Genomic DNA, 17,720 nt, shown 5'->3' with positions numbered 1-17,720 from the left:
GCCCTGATGAAGTGGGAACCGATAAATGAGCGAATAATCGTTGCCAGATTCAGGAACCTTACGGCAATCCAGTGCTATGCGCCAACAGATGCTGCCGACCTGCAGGCGAAAGAGAGCTTTTACAGCCAGCTGAACAGCATGGTTGAGAAAATCCCGAAGGGGGACATCCAAATTCACATGGGCGACTTCAAAGCGAAGATTGACTAAAACAACGCGGACCTTGAACGCGTCATGGGACGCCATGGTCTAGGAGAGATGAGCGAAAACGGGGAGCTGTTTACAGAATTCTGTGGTAATAACGACATGGTCATTGGTGGATCGCTCTTCCCCCATAGGCCAGTACATAAAGTCACGTGGGTTTCCCGCGACGGCCGAACAGAAAACCAAATCGACCACATCTGCATCAGCCGGAAATGGAGAAGGAGCCTTCTTGATGTACGCAACAAACGCAGCGCAGATATTGCATCCGACCATCATCTTGTCATCGCTGAGATACGTCTGCGCGTCGCACGTGTCCAACGACGGGAGGAGAAAGTTGGGTGCCGCTACGACGTCCGCCGATTGGAGAATTCTGAGGTGAAAAGGGCCTTTGTTGAACAACTTGAATCTCGAGCCTCGGAGTTGCCATCTGGTGAAACCGTCGAAGAGCAATGGACCGGCATCAAGAACGCCTTCATCACGACCAGTGATGAAACCCTCGGCAAAGCGCGTAGCGGGTGGATGAAACTTGGAGGAAGATCGACGAGCGGAGAGAGGCGAAAGCCGGCATTGAGCGAGCGCGGACCAGATCGGCTAAGACAGCTGCCCGTCAACGATACGCCGAACTGGAGAGGGCTGTTAAATGTGCTTGTAGGCGGGACAAGAGAACCTGGACTAACTCCCTAGCCGAACAAGGAGAAACCGCCGCCGCCAATGGTGATATCCGTTTGTTGTACGATATTTCTCGCCGCCTTAGTGGTGCCAGGATGAATACAAAGATGCCGCTAAAGGACAGAGCTGGTCAGCTATTGACTGACCGTACAGAACAGCTTAAGACCAACAAAACCAGCAGCGTATGACGCCTACAGTTCGTCGAATTAGTCGCGTCAACTCGGAGGCGCCATCGCTGGATGAAATTGTAGCAGCCATCAAGAGTATGAAATCCAATAGAGCGCCAGGGATAGATCATATTTCAGCCGAAATGCTCAAAGCTGACCCATCTTTGTCAGCCCAGATGATGCATCAGCTTTTCAGCAATATTTGGGAAACCGCAACTTTTCCAGTGGACTGGATGCAGGGCATATTGGTCAAAGTCCCTAAGAAAGGAGACCTAACGGAATGCGGTAACTGGCGTGGCATCACGTTGCTCTGTATTACTCGCAAAGTACTCTGTAAGGTAATCCTCAACCGGATCCAGGACAAGATCGACGCTACTCTCCGGCGGCAGCAAGCAGTATTCCGTACTGGCCGATCATGTGTAGACCATATCACAACGCTCCGCATTATATTGGAGCAGATCAACGAATTCCAGGACTCTCTTCTGCTGGTGTTCGTTGACTTCGAAAAGGCGTTTGACCGACTCAATCACGAAAACATCTGGGGCGCACTTAGGCGTAGAGGAGTTCCAGATAAGCTAGTTCATCTCATTGAGGCTCAGTACGAGGCGTTCTCGTGCAAGGTTTTGCACGACGGCGTCTTGTCCGACCCGATAAGGGTTACTGCTGGCGTGAGACAGGGCTGCATTTTATCACCGCTTCTGTTTCTCATCGTTATGGATGAGATATTAGTTGGAGCAATTGACAGTAGACCAAATCGAGGATTGCCTTGGAATCCTCTAGCGATGGAGCAGCTAAATGACCTCGACCTAGCCGACGACATTGTCTTGCTCGCACAACGCCGAAACGATATGCAGAGCAAGTTAGATGACCTCTCCGAGAGCTCCCAGGCAGCAGGTCTCACAGTCAATGTAGCGAAAACCAAGTCTATGGTAGTACACACTGAAAATTCCACCAACTTCACAGTAGCGGGACAACAAGTTGAGCAGGTAGACGCCTTTCAAAAGCTTGGTAGCCAAACAACGCCCGATGGTGGTACCAAGACTGATATAGCCACACAGATCAGGAAGGCCAGGGGTGCCTTTGCAGGGCGAAACATTTGGCGCTCAAACCAGATCACTCTACGTACGAAACCCCGAATCTTTAATTCAAACGTTAAATCCGTACTGCTGTATGCCTGCGAAACGTGGTGCGTCTCAGCGGAGACGACGCAAACACTGCAGGTATTCATTAACCGGTGCCTGCGATACATCATTCGTGCCTGGTGGCCTGATAATTGGATATCCAATGAGGAACTCCATCGTCGGTGTCATCAACAGCCGATAGCCACAGAAATTCGTGAACGTAGGTGGAAGTGGATCGGACACACCTTGAGGAAAGGAGCGAACGAGGTTTGCAGAGAAGCCCTCGACTGGAATCCACGAGGACAGCGTAGAAGAGGCAGACCCAGAGGCTCCTGGCGACGGAGCTTAGCCAACGAGATCCGGGCTGTAGACGAGAACCTGTCCTGGCGACAGGTAAAAGCCATGGCGGGCAACCGTCAGCAGTGGAGATCTCTGATTTCATCCCTTTGTTCTGCCGGACCGGCGGACATGGACACATAAGTAAGTAAGTAAGAGTGGTCGATGGAGTAGCAGAACCGACCTGAACGTCAGCCGCCGCCGTTACCGATACACTATTGCTGTTGCAGTTGAAAACCGTAATAATCGACGTGCGACATTCGGTTTTATTCTTGTTCCGTGTGTCGCAACTACGTCGCAGGTGGTACGCTGTATAGCGCATCAATGTGCGAACACAGCGACCACGTGCGACGTAGTTGCGACACACAGAACAAGAATAAAACCGAATGTCGCACGTCGGTTATTACGGTTTTCAACTGCAACAATACTCAGATCGCCAGCGGCGAGGGGAGTATTTTCTTTTTGTTTGTGACGACGTACTGCTTACTGCATGCCAACGCAGACGGTTCTATTTGATTGATAAACTGAAATGGATCCTTCGATTCACTGATGTCACCGTAATTGTCCAGAAATTTATCGGTCTTGTCGCTCTCGTTACCGGCCGCACCTTCGTCGGTGGTAAGCGTGCTAAGGTCCAGCGTATCTTGTAGCAGGAAGAAGAACGACGGACTAGCGGTAGGCTGATTTTTATGAAAAACGGGCGATGCAGGTCATTCCTAAAGTCGGTTTGTCATCTAGTTGGGATATTTTTCTGCTACTTGTAGTGGCACGGAATATTTTTCCGTTTTCAACGAACAACAGACGTTAAGCTGACCGGCAGCGATGGCGTGAATGTTCTTGCCACAACCACTGCTGACATGACTACCGTTTGGTAAACGTCGATGGAAGCTATCTTTCGACACTCCGGTATTAATTCCTTCCAGGGTAGAATTTGGATCCTAGCGGTCAAAAGCCGTAATTGTTGTAGACGTTGTTTCCGGCGACCATGCCGGGGGCAGATTTTTTCGACGACTAAAAACGACCCGTCGTATTCCTTGTACCATAATTTGAGTTTATTGTGCGCTGCTGCTAGTTCAATTAGTTGTTAAAAACACAAAAATTTGCCTTCTACTGACTAATCAAATGTAAAATCTATACCTATAAAGAAGGATTTCTGTCTGTCTGTCTGTCTGTCTGCCTGTCTGTCTGTCTGTCTGTCTGTCTGTCTGTCTGTCTGTCTGTCTGTCTGTCTGTCTGTCTGTCTGTCTGTCCTTTGTTCCTTATAGAATCGAAAACTACTGAACCAATCGGCGCGAAAATTTGCATGTAGAGGTTTTTGGGGTCAGGAAAGGTTTTAGTGATGGTTAGAGATCCCTCCCCCCACTAAGAGGGGGGGCTCCCATACAAATGAAACAAAATTCTGCATAACTCGAGAACTAATCAAGCAAATAGAACCAAATTTGGCATGTGGGTGTTTTCGGTGACAAGAATTTATTCTAGGGTAATTTGAGACCCCTCCCCTCTTTATAAGGGGAATTATAACTCCTCTTCCCTTTAAGAGGGGGGGCTTCCATACAAATTTCCTCATAATTCGAGAACTAATCAAGCAAATGGAACCAAATTTGGCATGTGAAGGTTTTCGAGGGCAAGAAAATTTTCTATGTTGAATTAGGACCCCTCCTCACTTTAAGAGGGGGGGCTCCTGTACAAATGAAATACCAATTTCCTCATAACTCGAGAACTAATCAAGCAAATGGAACCAAATTTGGCATGTGTGTGTTTTCGGAGACAAATTTTTTTCTATGATGAATTGGGACCCCTCCCCACTTTAGGAGGGGGGGGCTCCTATACAAACGAAATACAAATTTCCTCATAACTCGAGAGCTAATCCAGCAAATGGAACCAAATTTGGCATGTAGGTGTTTTTGGAGGCAAGAATTTTTTCTATGATGAATAAGAACCTCTCCCCACTTTAGGAGGGGGGGCTCCTATACAAATGAAATACAAATTTCCTCATAACTCGAGAACTAATCAAGCAAATGGAACCAAATTTGGCATGTGAAGGTTTTCGAGGGCAAGAAAATTTTCTATGGTGAATTAGGACCCCTTCCCACTTTAAGAGGAGGGGCTCCTGTACAAATGAAATACAAATTTCCTCATAACTCGAGAACTAATCAAGCGAATTGAACCAAATTTGGCATGTGTGTGTTTTTGGAGACAAATTTTTTTTCAATGATGAATTGGGACCCCTCCCCACTTTACGAGGGGGGGATCCTATAAAACTAAATACAAATTTCCTCATAACTCGAGAGCTAATCAAGCAAATGGAACCAAATTTGGCGTGTAGGTGTTTTTGGAGGCAAGAATTTTTTCTGTGATGAATTAGGACCTCTTCCCACTTTAGGAGGGGGGGGCTCCTATACAAATGAAATACGAATTTCCCCATAACTCGAGAACTAATCAAGCAAATAGAACCAAATTTGGCATGTGGAGGTTTTTGGAGGGAAAAATATTTTCTATGGTGAATTAGGATCCCTCCACACTTCAAGAGGGGGGGCTTCTACACAAATGAAATACAAATTTCCTCATAATTCGAGAACTAATCAAGTGAATGGAACCATATTTGGCATGTGGGAGTTTTAGATGGCAGAATTTTTTTCTGTTGTGTATTACGACCCCTTCCCCTTTTAAGAGGGTGGGCTCCCATACAAATGAAATACAAATTTTCTCATAATTTGAGTACTAATCAAGCAAATGGAACCAAATTTAGCATGTAGGAGATTTTTGAGTCTTGAATTTATTTTATGATAGTTAGAGACCTCTCACCCCTGTGGTAGGGGGATATGGACTCTCACACAAATAAAACAGAAATTTTTGCGAAACTCAAAAACTAATCCAACTCGAAAAATTCGAGACTCTTCCATAAAACGTTAATCAATAACAAGACCACAAAAACTATCTATAGTAACACTAGATCATTCAGGACGAGCCGGTCGCGAGTGTTGCCGGTGACCCGCCGTCGGAAGCGCCGCACACTGGGGGGCTTGCAAAACTCGAGATTGTGACAAAGATCATCCGAGATTCATGATTTATGTACAACACAGGTTAATTTGTGGCAATACGAAGTTTGTCGGGTCAGCTAGTAATTGATAAATAAAACTTACCTCTTTTCGTGGAATCATTTCACCACCCAAAAACAAAGTGAAATGTTTTCACGCGAAACGTCGTTTTTTTCGATTCCACGCTGGTCGCATGATTTTGGGAATAACCCTGTTTTCACGGGAGGTGTGTCTTCTCACTTTTCATCTCACTTGCGTGACTTTCGGAATAGGGTCGAATTCACTTCACGTTGATTTCACCGTGAAGTGAGATTGGTAATAAGCACCATTGTCTACGTCACATCACATGTCAAATTGCGTTGCCGTTTACCTCTTTTGAGGGCTTGTCGTTGTTATTGATAACGGTACTGCTTCGATCGGGCGCACCATATATCTACGAGTGGATCCTGGATCGATGTTTGTCACCTATGCTTTGCCTTGCTGTTTGGATGGTTCAAGTCGTGTACTTCACACTTCAGGCTGCCAATTAGATTTACGTTAGGGCTGTGTTACCGCGTGTTTGTCATTGGTTTACCTTTGATCGCATGAATTTTCCCGTCGATGACTCCGTGTGATAATTGAGATTGATCGTGAGTGTCTTCTCCTCACTCAGCAGGCTGGTAATTCTAAATAGTAATATAGTTACCATTACTAATTCGGCGATAATTAATCAGGGTAGCTACCTGTTATGCTTACACCGGTGCGTATCCTAATGCGTCCGTTAGGAAGATGTGGTTTTCCGCACTCAATATCACAGATTTAATAAAGCAGAATAATATTTACGCGAGAAGCGGTTACGCGGAAGCGGAATAAATCCAAAATTAAGACACGTCGCTGGAGTGGTGACTATTCCACTTCGTGCTTCGCCGGAAACTGATCTGCTCTTGCGAATGTGTTAGGTAGTTTAGCATTGAGAGCGCTTTCTAAGTGATCTCTTTTGGAGAGCTGGTATAATTTTTCCGTAGTTCTTTTACTACAGACGTGCGGGCTGCGTACTTACAGCGACTGCACTGTGGGAAAATTGAGCGCATTTTGTCGGCATAATTTCGAAGTGTAACACAAGTTGGTTTTCATGTGAGTCGCTTCTCGATGGATCAGATATTTACCCTGCGTCTAGTAACTGACGAGTTCCGGGAGTACAACTTGCTGACTCATCATATTTTTATGGATTTCAAGGCGGCTTACGATTCAGTCAAACGAAATAAGCTGTGACAGTTAACGCTAGAACATGGTTTTCTCATAGAACTAGTTACGTTGATTCGTGTGACGCTGGATGGGTAAAAATTCTGTGTCGAATAGCAGATGAGACCTCACATGCTTTTTGATTTTGCGAATAACGTCGATATCACCGAAATCAAAAGTAGAGCAGGGAAAGAAGCCTTAGGTCATTTATTGAGAAATTGGGACTTACCATTAACACCGCCAAAACGAAGTACATGGTGCGTAAATCCAAATGGTGTTGGTGTCTTTTATATCTTATCACTCGCGGAACACTGTACTGAGGGAGATTTCGGATCAACAGGTTAACGACCGTACTTAAAGTTCAATCAACTTAAACATCGGATTCTGAGGCCAGCTCAGCCGTATTTATTAGAAACTCATTTGCATGTGTTCGTTGCAGTATTTGAATCTGCTGTTGCATCTCTGATATGGGCTTAGCTATTACTGAGCCTTTTTCTTATACATAACAATTCTTCCTCTTTTAGAATTTGAATACAAAATTTTTTTTTTTTTAGTATTTACAATTTTATAGCTAATAATTTTCATGTTTTGTATAACCACTTGATTGCGCTTAACATTCTAAATTTTTATTCACTTAACTAATTAATATACAATCATTGACGTCATTTATTCATTGACAGTTTTGTATTTTGTAAGTAATATTTGTAATATTTATATTTCACTTTCGATTGTGTCCTTTGACACCTTTCCATCTTGTTTGTATATAAAATTTGCTCAATAAAATATTCTTTTTCAGATTGTGCCCGTTGACACCTTTTACTTTATACATAATTTTCGTTTAATAAAATTTTTGTTTTTCAGATTGTGCCCGTTGACACCTTTATGCTTTGTTTGTACATAATTTTCAATTAGTAATGTTTTTCTTTTTCAGCTTGTGCCCATTGACACCTTTCACATTTGTTTTTATATAACCATACATATAACCTTTTCTTTTTTTATATATAAAAACTTCTTCACGTTTTCTTAAATTACATCTTTTCTCTCACCAAAAAAAACTTAAATAAAAACTTTTCACTTTTCAATTCCTGTTGTCTCTATGCTGTCGTAATCTGTCAGATCGTCGCAATACCGAAGATCCCGCTTTGCTACTTGAACCATCATTGTATCGGATTTTCTTTTCTTTATTCTTTGATATCGTGTCAGAGAAATGAAAGAGTTCGTCGTCTGACATGGTCCTTTCACGCTTGCAGGTCCTTCTGCACGGAACTGTCAGATTCTGACGACAGTTAGTTACTTTGGGGACCCTCAATTGCTCTCGATGCGCCTTTAGCACCACGCTTCCAATAGAAATCTGGAAGATTGTAGGAGAATACTGTTTTACAAATTTAGCTTCAACCCATCTTGAACAGTCTTTTATATTGTGATTTTTGTACCAAATAATATCCCCCAATTTCAATCGAGCAATAGGGTCAACAGAAACTGATTGCTTATTACTAATATCACAGATTTTTGATTTATTATCATCAATAAAATCGTCAATTTTCTTTGGCTTATTTATTTTCTTTGGATTAATTAAATCCAATAGGATTTTTGGCGTATATTTGAAAATCCTCTCCGATGGAAAACTACCATCTTTAGGCAAGCAAGTATTCCGATAATTCATCAAAAATAGATTAATTTGATCTTCCGTTTCCATCCGCTTTACCTCTGAATCAAAAAGGAATTTTTTGAACACCTCCTTTACAATCCTGACAGACCTTTCGGCTTGCCCGTTACTAGAAGGATTGTAAGGAGGGCTTTTCATGACAACTATACCTTGCCTTTCCAAAAACGAAATAAAAGCAACCGAATTAAATGGTGGGCCGCCATCTGTAACCACCACATCCGGAAGACCAAATCTGGCAAAAAAGGAAATGAATTTCTTAATAACCTTGCTTGCGTCTGTTCCAAACCTCATCCATTCTACTTCGATCCATTTCGAAAAACTGTCAACGATCAGTAGAAATACCTTTTGACCAAAATAAAAAAAATCCGCGTGTATCCTACTAAACGGACGAATCGAAGGAAGCCAGTGAGTTTGCGTGCTTACTTTGGGTGTTACTGCCATTCTATTACACGGTTCACAGGCGTGGACGAAAGCTTCAATAGCAGCGTTAATACCAAACCAGAACACAGACCTACGAGCCATTTGCTTCATCTTTACCATACCAGAATGATTTACATGCAACAATTTCAAAATATCTCCTTGCATCGATTTTGGTATAACAACTCTATCCTGGAAAATTAGACACCCGTCAACCACTTCCAGGTCGTGTCTATTAGAGTGAATATTCATCAAGTCTTTGTCTATTCTCTCAGGCCAACCATTCTGGTAATAAGCAATTATTCTTTGTAAAAACACATCACGACTTGTTTCCTTGGCTATCTTGGAGCAATCTATGGGAACTTCCTGAGTAAAATTTATGCTCTTTACGAATTCCCTATCATACTCTTCTGGAGTACCCTGTTCAAGCGGAAAACGAGAGCAGAAATCCGCGTTGCCCATTTGTGCTGATGGTCTGTAACATATGGTAAAGTCATAGATAGAAAGCTCTAAAATATACCGCTGTAACCTAGTGACATAAATAGCATTTTTACCCGTCTTTCCAAAAATTCCAACTAGAGGCTTATGGTCAGTATAAACCGTGAAACTTTGTCCATAAAGGAATTTGTGGAATTTCTTGACTGTACTTACTAGTGCCAAAGCCTCTAAATGCAGAATCGGATAAGAACGCTGTGCTTTATTCAAGGAAAACGAAGTAAAACAAATTGGCTTTTCTACACCGTTAACCACATGTGCGATTACTCCACCCAATCCATAACCTGAAGCATCTGAAACAACTACGATTGGCTTTTTTGGATCATAATATTCTAAAATATTTGCATCTAATAAAGCAGCTTTGCTATTAATAAAAGCCAGTTCGCATTCTTTACTCCATTCATATTTAACATCTTTCTTGAGTAATTGATACAGACAAAACAGTTTTGAAGACAGATGCGGAACAAACTTGCCATAATAGTTAAGGAGACCCAAATAAGCTTTCAACTCAGTTACATTTTTAGGTGTAGAAGCTTGGTTAATTGTAGTCACTTTATCTGGGCTTGGAAGCAACCCATTGTCAGATATAATATGCCCTAAATAAGGCAAACTCGACACGAAAAACGAACATTTCTTCCAATCAACTTTGATGTTTGCATTGCTTAGTCTTTCCAGTACTGTATAAAGCTTCTTACGACAATCCTCCATATCAACTCCTGCAACTAGAACATCGTCTAAGTAAACAGAAACATTGTCTAACTCTGCCAGAACCTGCTCCATAACCTGCTGAAAAATAGCAGCACTAGAAGACGCTCCCTGAGGCAAACGATTGTATGTAAACAGTCCCTTTATGGTATTTATTACCATTATTTTCTTAGATTTTTCTGATAAAGCTAACTGGGTGTATGCACCTTCTAAATCCAGCGAACAAAATACTTTGCAACCAGACAGTTTAGCGAACAAGTCCTGCGTAACGGGAAGAGGATATGTGTTTGGAATGATTAATTTATTAATGGAAACCTTACAGTCAATAACCATTCTGATCTCCTGATTCTTTTTCATCACTACAACTACAGGGGAAGCCCACTCGCTAGTCTTAATTGGTGTAATAACCTTTTCCCTTTCTAACATGTCTAAATGTTCTAAAACCTTTTCTCGTAATCTGTACGGAACATCGTAGGCTCTCTTAAATATCGGTGAATCATCCTTCAACACTAAGTCAGCCTCATACCCTATAATCGGAGAAGAAAAATTTTTGAGGAAAACATTGGGAAAACGTGTTTTAATGTCCGAAATTATTTTATCTTTACTGTCATATGAACGAATATTGTTAGCAAAAGAAGAATTAGCAAAAACTTTTCTCCAGCTTGGATAGAAAACGTCCAACCAACTACGTCCTAATAAAGGAAGAAAATCGTTTTTACTATCTAAAACTATCAACTCTAAACGCTTATAAATTCCGTTAATAACAACATCAACCAACACCTTCCCCAAAATTGAAAGTTCAGATCCATTAACAACAATCAATTTCCTTGAACATTTTTGCAGAGGCATGTCAAAAAATTTGCAATATAATTGTTTCCCTATTAAAGTAATTGTAGAGCCGCAATCAACCTCCATTTTAACAGTACGACCCTCAATCAACACATCAGTCAAACATGGTTCATTCAATCTAGTTTTGTTAGATACCATCATACAAGTAAAATCACCTGATTCATCCGAAGAGTCATCCATTGTTGGCTTTAATCTGTTGAATAATTGTTCCAAACCGCTGCTAGTACCAGGATGCGGTTCGTCAGCAAAACGAACAGTCGGTTTCCGTTGGCTGTTAAGATACTTAAAACATTTCTTTACAATGTGGCCCGGTTTGCCGCAGTAGTAACAGGTTACATTACGTTTGTTATAACCATAATGGTCATGTCTAGAGCCGCTCTTACTTCTATTCCTGTTACCACTCCTACTCCTGCTTCTCAAACCAAAGCCCGAACGACTTCTGCTCCTGCTCCTGCCTCTATTCCTGGAATCATTCAAAAAATTATCCCGTCTTCCCAGCCTAGCTTTAACCGTTGCTACCTGCTCTGCTCTACCACCCAACATCCTAGCTCGCGATCCGGCCAACTCCCAATTCACTAGCATGCGCTCAGCTGATGCTAGCGTAAGATTCTCTTCGCCTAACATCTTTTGCTGCAAATCTTTGTCGTACACACCCATTAATAATTTGTCTCTAATTGCTGTATCCCTAAACTCCCCGAATTCGCAAAACTCAGCCTGCATCTTGACGGCTAATACAAAATTTTCCGCCGATTCATCAACCCCTTGCACACGGTTGTAAAATTTAAACCTCTGAATCAAGTCCGATTCACTTTTATCGAACCGCTCTTTCAATTTTTTTATCATCTCATTATATGGTATGGTTGATAAGTCTTTAGCTGGGTACAGTAGCTTGAGTTCCTCAAATACTACTGGCCCACTCAACGTAATGAACAGAGCTTTTTGCGAGTTCTCGGGAACCTGGTTGTATTGAAAGACATATCCAAGACGCTCAACATAATTGCTAAATGAAGCACCAGGGACGTAGGGTTCAATAGAACCGATAATGTTAGAAGCCATGTCAGATGAAATTATGCTGCACAAGAAAAAAATACGGTCACCCTAATAAAAGCAAATGTAGAAGTCGCTTACCGAAGCTGATGTATACTATACCACTCAGAACAAAATCTCTTCACGCGCTCTCTGCCGCTGATGACCAGATGAACGCTATGGATGCGTAACGATAAGTAACGCACGATAAGTGGACGCTGCTAAACCAAATCCTCTCACGCGTCGATGCGGTAAACTGGTAGGTAAGCTGCACACCACTTCAAACTTCAGCAAAAAAAATCTAAAGCTGCACACAATTCGAAGCTAAGCTCAATACGCTTCGAGCAATATAGGCGATGTATGTATTGTTGAATTAGCAAAAAAAAAACTATTCTCCCGTTGGAGCACCGAATATAAAACTTTCTTTAAACGAAAAATTGCCTTTTTAAAAAAAACACTTTAAATATACCTTTTGCTTCACTTTCTTCCTTACAATTTATTCCGTATCACGTATTCCGTATTCCGCTCAATACAACAATTCAAAATTCCTAACGGGAAGCCTTTGCCTCTCACAAGCCGCGCACTATTTCCGCCAATTTTTCAAATAGTAGACCTTTGCCTTTCACAGATATTTTCCCCCTCAGCGACGCTATAAATCTCAGAAAATTTAGCACCTTTGCACACAAATTTTCGTCAGTTTTCTAACAAATTTCCACTACTAAAAGCACTTATACCGACCTTTGCCGTACAATTTATAAAAATCACCGAAATCTTCAAAATGCCTTTGCATTACATAAATTTCACTATTTGCACCATTTGAATTTAAACGCGTACCGGAAACTTTTCTCGCTCGTCGCCAATTTTTATATCTTATCACTCGCGGAACACTGTACTGAGGGAGATTTCGGATCAACAGGTTAACGACCGTACTTAAAGTTCAATCAACTTAAACATCGGATTCTGAGGCCAGCTCAGCCGTATTTATTAGAAACTCATTTGCATGTGTTCGTTGCAGTATTTGAATCTGCTGTTGCATCTCTGATATGGGCTTAGCTATTACTGAGCCTTTTTCTTATACATAACAGTGCCGAAGAGGAACTGAATATATTTTGCTTGCAAATTCGCATAAAACTGACGCTCTAGAGAACACTAATCCTTTCGGTGGCTTTTTACGTACAAGAATCATGGACGCTAAAAGAAGCTGATCGACGAATGCTTGGGGTTTTAGCGTAAAATTTTGCAGAATCCAAAATGGAGTGTTACACAGACGCCTGAACCATGAGCTGTATTAAGAATGCAAATATGCTGTAAAGCTGAATGCAAATATGCGTCGAGAATGCTCAACGAAAGAGTAGCCAAAATTATTTTAAGCAGAGAATCAAGAAGAGGCCGTAGACTTCGGAGTAGACATCGCACTGATAGATGTGCGCTATCGAGGATGATGCACGTTCAGTTGGTGTTCGAGGGGTTTGAAGAAATGTAGCCCAGGATTGAGTACTGGAGGACCATAACTCATTCGGCGCAGGATCGATAACGGACTGTCGTCACTGAAGTAAACTAATGTCGAATTTGTTTATTCAATCCGGATTGGAACTGGATGAACTTTTTGTATTCATTTGCTCCTATCTGACAGATAAAATTCATTCAGTGTCAACCCGGATTGAATAAACAAATTCGACATAAGTATGGAGCTTAAGCTGACAGTTCAATATTTATAAGTACTCAAATAACTGCGGATGAAATACTAACTCTACTTTTAAATACTTAGAATTGAAGCTGGTAATATTTTCGGAGCTTGGACCCCAAAAGCTCTACTTAAATGATTTCATGAATCGTGGGGCCCCAGCAATTGAACATTCGTGAGTCGTATAAAAAGTTTAATTGAAATACTAACTTACTTAACTGACTTGCCGTCCTAAGACAAAGCCTGTTGTAACGGACGCATCTAATTAAACGTTTATTAGATTATTTAATCAAATCCCAAATTCATTTTATTTTCTGTAACTAAAGAAGGTTTTGAAAAGTAGGTTCATAAATCGTGTATTTTCAGTACCTGCTTGTACGAATTGTAGAAAGATTAGAAGAAAGGATCAACAAAACAAACCATAATCCAAAACCAGGTATCTGAGCAAGACCCCTTTGGTGATTAGGCTGCATAGGTAGTTACAGTGTACCACGTGTATATGCACTTACCATGTTTATCAGGCAGGGTCCGAACGGTCCGAACACACTTTACCCCCGCCCCAGGTAGCGTCAAAGATAAGCCGGGAGAAAGTAACCTTTGTTTTGACTAGCGGAAGGAACAGGCAGAGTAAATAATGTCGTATTATTCATTAGGTAAAATTGTCTACGCCCTTTAACAATGAATGCACGAAAATGGAAATACCAACCAACCAGGTACAGTTCAGGGAATCAGTCGGTAAATAATTTCCCACTTCTCTATCTCTTTCACCACACCTGGATCAAATGATTTGAATTTGTATCGAAAGATAGGAAAAACCAAAGTTATCACTTTCACTCCAATTAGCCATAAGGATTTAGAATAATTGAATTTACCTAACTACGTATAAATAGATCAGCTTTACGAAAAAATAAACTAGTGCAAAATCAGACCAGCAGTAAAGCTTCTCATCCGAACGATCCTTTTGATTATTCTCCACAGCCAGCTCAATCACACTGCTCAATCATGAATCCAGTTCGCTCTCTATTGAAGGTAACAGCGCTCGGAGCAGCAACCTTTAGCATCACCTGCCTGTACAAGGGAAATGAAAGGTTCTACGAAAACATTTTCATGCCGATCGTTCGGCTCGCTCCGCCGGAAACTGCTCATCATCTGGCGGTGTTCGGCCTGAAGCTGGGATTGATTCGACCCGGATATCAAGATCCCGGCGTTCTGCGCACCCAGCTGATGAATATGGTTCTGCGCAATCCGGTCGGTATCGCTGCCGGGTTTGACAAACAGGGCGAAGCGGTCTGTGGACTGCATTTGCTTGGGTTCGGCTTTGTGGAGGTCGGATCGGTTACGCCCCAGCCGCAGCCGGGAAACCCGGGACCGCGAGTGTTTCGTCTGAAAGAGGATAAGGCGATTGTCAATAGGTATGTGTGGAGACTGAACGTGTTCTGTTACCATTATATTGTTTCATATCACCAATTTTTTTTTTCCAGATACGGATTTAATAGTGAGGGCCACAAAGTGGTTTACGAGCGGCTGAAAGAAGCTCGTCAAAAGTGTGGCGAAGATGTTGCTTTAGGAATTAATTTAGGAAAGAATAAACTTTCAAAGGATGCGATCCGCGATTACGTGAAAGGAGTGAAACGATTTAGTGGCTTAGCTGATTATCTCGTTATCAATATAAGTAGCCCGAATACGCCCGGTTTGAGGACTATGCAAAACAAAAGTACGCTTTTCGTATTGTTGAGTGAAGTCCTGAAGGCACGGAGTTCCCTGCCGCTGGCAGAACAACGACCTATTATGGTGAAACTGGCACCGGACTTGTCCGACGAAGACATCCAGGAGATAGTCACAGTTGTATGCAGCAAAGCATGTGCCGTCGACGGGCTAATCGTATCGAATACAACCATCGAAAGGCCATCTAGTCTGAAGAGCATCAATGCCGGCCAGCTGGGCGGCTTGAGTGGGCAGCCATTGTTCCAAAGATCTACCCAACTGGTGGCCAAGGTGTACAAATGGACCGAGGGAAAGATTCCCATCATCGGCGTTGGAGGGATTTTCAGCGGTCGCGATGCGTACAATAAAATTCTGGCCGGTGCCAGCGCGGTTCAACTATATACGGCGTTTATTTACCATGGACCACCGATTGTGATACGAGTCAAACAGGAACTTGAGGAGCTACTGAAAGCGGACGGGTACGACAGCGTGCAGCAAGCCGTGGGCAAGGGCGTAGATCGCATCTTACAAAGTTGATGATTGGTTCTAAGAATAAAGATTTTTTAGGTATATATTTTCAAATATCTTTCGGCTTTTACTGTCTCAACGACACCGGAAGTGCCAATATGTGTGGCGTTGATCTAAAAAGTCAGTTGTGCTTCCCCAAAAATAGTCCAATAGTTATTTTACGAAAAAATAAACTAGTGCAAACTCAGACCAGCAGTAAAGCTTCTCATCCGAACGATCCTTTTGATTATTCTCCACTTTCTTACTAAGCCTGTAACCATCGGTTACAATGTATGAATTAGCTTCGCCAATTTAATTTGCCTGTTCGATCAGCTCAAAATTCCCAATCCAAATTCCCCAAGTCCGTCCCTGAGTCAGCTGTCTACTGAGTGTGTGATAGCCCTCCACGTCTGTCGTCCTGCGTCTGGACGGAGGGATCCCACAAGCGGGAAAGCTGTCTCTATCATATCCACACTGACCTGAGTTAGCATTCTACTGAGTGTGTGATAGCCCTCCAAGTCTGTCGCTTTGCGGCTAGGCGGAGGGATCATACACACATGGGAATGCTCTCTCTGGCATAGCAAAACGGAGCTGAGCAAGCTGTCTACTCAGTGAGTGATAGCCCTCCAAGTCTGTCGCATTCCGACTGGGACGGAGGGGTCGGTCAAGGGGGGAGGACAGCTTGCTTGAGAGACGGTTAGTAAAAGGGTTGAGCTGTCAACTGAGTGAGTGGTATCCCTCCACGTCTGACGCTCAGCGCCTGGGACGGAGGGGCCCCTCACTGGGGGGAAGGCCTTCTCTAACACAAACACGGTGATCTCAGATGCATCGGTGGTATTCCTCCACGTCTGACGCCTAGCGTCTGGGACGGAGGAGCCACAGATACATGATCGCCCACAGATACCCTGAAACATGCGATCAAGGAATTCAATGCCACAGGGTGTCGACCAGGATAATTGTTGCCAGGACAAAAGTTCGGTAAAAATCGGAAAACTGGAAGGGATTCCGATTTTTAACAGAGCAAGGTTTTAAAAGGGCTCAGACCCGGTAATCAAACTCACTTTGTTGGGAAAACGCAACGGAATAGAGGTGCGCGTTAATTTAATTTATTTAAAGAGTTTTAATTTATATGATGTAAAATAAGTGTATTGTCGTTTAATTGTGAGGAAAAGTAGTAAGTAATTGTTAATTGATAAAAGAGTATTGTGTAAAGTAAAAGAAAGCCTATTATAATGTTACATGTAATTATAGTGCCAAACAAAAAAGGTGAACAAACAGAGACGTTCATACAATAAGAACAACAACCTACCAAACCAAAGACCACAGACAAATAAAAATAGTGAAAATAGTGTGTGAATAATTTAACAAAAAACAAAAAGGTAAAATTAGTTTTAGCAATTTTAATTAAATAAGCTGGTGTCAAGAGTGTAGATCTAGGGTGAAGATGGTGTGATAAGTTGGTTAATGGCTCTCGAACAGGTCCTCGACGGGCCTTTTGTTTTGGACATTACTTCTCAGATCCCGGCGCCCGCCGCTTCCGGTGTGACCTTTCGGAAAGACGCATTAAACCAACAAAAGCTTCGTAGAAGCAGCGGACCTTCCGCCTATCCAGCGTAGCCACGAATTATCGGCTGTCGGCCCCGACCGCTACACCGGCCCTGCCCTTGCCGAGCGCTGTGCGGGCCCCAGCGCTGCAGTGTAACCACCAACTACCCACGGTTGCCTGGCCAGCCCGGCTATCCCGGCTGTTCCTTTGCCGAGTGCGGTGAACCTACATACGATATTGGTTCGACCGTTATATAGTGAGAGAGAACACCCGAGACCTAGAAACACACCAGCAAGTAGAAATCCTAGTGTAGTAAGTACTGTAGGGATAGGGAAAATAAAACATTGTATCGTACGTAACGAGTTTTT

General features: G+C 42.6%; 1 protein-coding gene and 1 long non-coding RNA gene across 2 annotated transcripts; one reads left to right on the top strand and one right to left on the bottom strand.

Moving 5' to 3' along the window:
* Positions 1–5,923: 5,923 nt before the first annotated feature.
* LOC128744642 (uncharacterized) lies at positions 5,924–6,324 on the bottom strand. Its single transcript, XR_008412403.1, has 3 exons — positions 6,255–6,324; positions 6,107–6,197; positions 5,924–6,051 (listed from the first exon to the last, which is right to left on the bottom strand). It is a non-coding gene; the product is annotated as an uncharacterized LOC128744642 (long non-coding RNA).
* A 7,963-nt stretch (positions 6,325–14,287) lies between these two features.
* Positions 14,288–15,836, top strand: LOC128744242 (dihydroorotate dehydrogenase (quinone), mitochondrial-like). Its single transcript, XM_053841095.1, has 3 exons — positions 14,288–14,308; positions 14,574–15,007; positions 15,077–15,836. Exons 1-3 carry the CDS (start codon positions 14,288–14,290, stop codon positions 15,834–15,836), a joined length of 1,215 nt encoding a protein of 404 aa, XP_053697070.1.
* The last annotated feature ends 1,884 nt before the right edge of the window (positions 15,837–17,720 follow it).

This window comes from Sabethes cyaneus, chromosome 3 (genome assembly GCF_943734655.1).
Source record: "Sabethes cyaneus chromosome 3, idSabCyanKW18_F2, whole genome shotgun sequence".
NCBI classification, from domain to species: Eukaryota; Metazoa; Arthropoda; class Insecta; order Diptera; family Culicidae; genus Sabethes; species Sabethes cyaneus.
This window is presented reverse-complemented; position numbering and strand designations above follow the sequence as displayed.

Bases quoted from the DNA above. Each gene is read 5' to 3' on its own strand.
- LOC128744242 (XM_053841095.1), top strand. From the start codon at position 14,288: ATGGAAATACCAACCAACCAG. The intron at 14,309-14,573 runs GTACAGTTCAGG...TATTCTCCACAG, and splicing joins TGGAAATACCAACCAACCAG to CCAGCTCAATCACACTGCTC. The intron at 15,008-15,076 runs GTATGTGTGGAG...TTTTTTTTCCAG, and splicing joins GATAAGGCGATTGTCAATAG to ATACGGATTTAATAGTGAGG.